Here is a 2,482-nt window from a genome sequence, read left to right as displayed (position 1 = left end):
AGAGGCATCACTTAGGGTATGTGCTAAACAAGTGTCAGAGGCATGAGATGGAGGGAGGGAAAGAGAGGAAACCAGAGGCGGAAGGCACACCTCAGTCACCTATGACTTCTACTAGTGACCGGGTACAGAAGCATTGCCAAAGCGGAGACTGCTCTATGCTTCAGAAGTAGGAGGCCGTGAAGACAGGAAATACGGCAAAATTATGGGATAAAACAAAATATGTTAGCTTGAGAAAAGAAAGGCAAATAAATATCAGTACTAATAGAAAAATACATTGTTTTTTTTTTAGATGCCCTGAAATGGGATAACAGGAAGCAAAGATATCTTAAGAAGTCAAGTTACACTGCAGCAAACTGAGAATCAAAATGGAAGGAGTTGACAATGGCCAACTCGCAAAAGGCAACTCGACCAGCAATTCCTCCCTTCAAAGTCAAGGTAATATAGACGAGATCTTGATTACCTCCCTTCTTGGAGCTACTCTGGCCATCATGTGCGTCTTTGGTATAGTCGGCAATGTCTATACTTTGGTAATCACCAGCCAATCAATCAAATCTGCCGGGTCCATGTACATCTACATTACAAACCTAGCACTGGCTGACCTTCTCTACTTGCTCACCATCCCTTTTGTGGTCTGCACCTATTTTGCCAAAGATTGGTACTTTGAGGAAATCGGTTGCAGAATCCTCCTCAGCCTGGATCTTCTGACCATGCACGCAAGCATTTTCATACTCACTGTCATGAGTGTTGAACGATACAGGGCTGTGGCAATGCCACTGGACATCAGGGGTTCAAGGACCCACCGAAAGATGATTACTATGGTCATTTGGTTATTGTCCTGCCTTTTGACCTTACCAATGATGATTATGATCCATTTAAGAGAAACCACCAACCCTCCAGGGTCATTGAAGAGAATTTGCTACCCAACATGGAAGCCTGAGGCCTATAAAGCGTATCTCACCATTTTATTCAACACCAGCGTTTTAGCTCCAGGCATCGTCATCGGATACTTATACATCCGACTGGCGCAGGCCTACTGGATCTCAGGCAGGATGATTTTGGACAATAAGAATCGTACACTAAAGCAGAAGGTTCTGTATATGATTTTTAGTATCATCTTGGCATATTGGGCCTGCTTTGTACCCTTCTGGGTCTGGCAGCTGGTGAAGCTTTACAGTCATGACTCACTGAGCTTGACGCCACCGGTACATACGTACATCAACTTCTTTGTGACATGCCTGACCTACAGCAATAGTTGCATCAATCCGTTTCTCTACACTCTACTCACCAAAAATTACAAGGAGTGCTCAACACATCGCAGCAGAGGTTCAAATGAGCGGGTCACCTTTAAGAGGTGGCAGAGAGAAAGTCAAGGCTTCGAGAGGTCGGCTGCCCAAAGGGGCATCGTGAAAGCCACTTGAATGGGCGTACAAGGCGAGACATCAGGCAGCAGTGCCTAATTTGAGTTAATGACTGCTGGCACGGAACAAGAATGAGTTGCTCCTGAATTGCTTATCCTTTTATCTTCATGTGTTTTCAAGATAAAACAGATCATAGTGCTGGATGTCGAGTACTTCTCCCCATTTTACAGCTGGTGATAAGAGAACTTAGGGGCAGTCCCTTCAGCTCCTCAAGCCCATTCCACCATTCAATTAGATCATGGCTGATCTGTATCTTAACACCATCTACCTGCCTTGGTACTGTAACTCTTAATCCCCCTACCCAACACAAATCTACCAATCTCAGTCTTGAAATTTCCAATTCACCCCCAGCCTCAACAGCTTTTCGGGGGAGAATGTTCCAGATTTCCATTCCCCTTTGTGTGAAGAGGTGCTTCCTGACATCGCCCGTGAACGGCCTGGCTCTAATTTGAACTCCCCCCGCCAGAGTAAATAGAATGTGCTTTCAGATCTGATTGAATCAGATGTAGTGAGAATCCCAGCCACTTCATCTCACAGCTGCGTTTCCTGCACAATAACAGTGACTATCCTTCAAAAGTACTTCATTAGGGCATCCAAATGATGTGAAAGATGCTATATGAATGCAAGCTTGTTCTTTCATCTTCCAGAAGTATATCACCAGTCGACAGAACTGCATCACTGGCAGGAGGAAGCTCATTGACATCAAGCTTCTGAAATCCAACTTAAAAGAAGAGCATTTAGATAGAAACAGGCCATTCAGCCCACCTGGTCTGTGCTAGTGTTTATGCTCCACACAAGCCTCCTTCCATCCTACTCCATCTCACCCTATCAGCATATCCATCTATTCCTTTCTCCCTCATGTGTTTATCCGGCTTCCTCTAATATATCTATGTTATTCACCTCAACCACTCCCTGTAGCGAGTTCCCCATTCTCACCACTCTCTGGGTATAGAGGTTTCTCCTGAATTCCCTACTGGATTTATTAGTGACTGTCTTATATTTATGGCCCCCTAGTTTTGGATTCCCTGCAAGTGGAAACATCTTCGCTGTGTGTACGCTATCAA

At 44.8% G+C, this 2,482-nt stretch overlaps 1 protein-coding gene across 1 annotated transcript; it reads left to right on the top strand.

The window, feature by feature from the left end:
• Positions 1-353: 353 nt before the first annotated feature.
• Positions 354-2,482, top strand: LOC137353698 (urotensin-2 receptor-like). Its single transcript, XM_068020061.1, has one exon. It carries the CDS (start codon positions 366-368, stop codon positions 1,416-1,418), a length of 1,053 nt encoding a protein of 350 aa, XP_067876162.1. The 5' UTR covers positions 354-365; the 3' UTR covers positions 1,419-2,482.

The sequence above is a fragment of the Heterodontus francisci genome, chromosome 41 (genome assembly GCF_036365525.1).
Source record: "Heterodontus francisci isolate sHetFra1 chromosome 41, sHetFra1.hap1, whole genome shotgun sequence".
In the NCBI taxonomy this organism is placed as follows: Eukaryota; Metazoa; Chordata; class Chondrichthyes; order Heterodontiformes; family Heterodontidae; genus Heterodontus; species Heterodontus francisci.
Note: the sequence above shows the minus strand (reverse complement) of the source record. Positions and strands in the feature narration are given on the sequence as shown.

Bases quoted from the DNA above. Each gene is read 5' to 3' on its own strand.
- LOC137353698 (XM_068020061.1), top strand. From the start codon at position 366: ATGGAAGGAGTTGACAATGGCCAACTCGCAAAAGGCAACTCGACCAGC.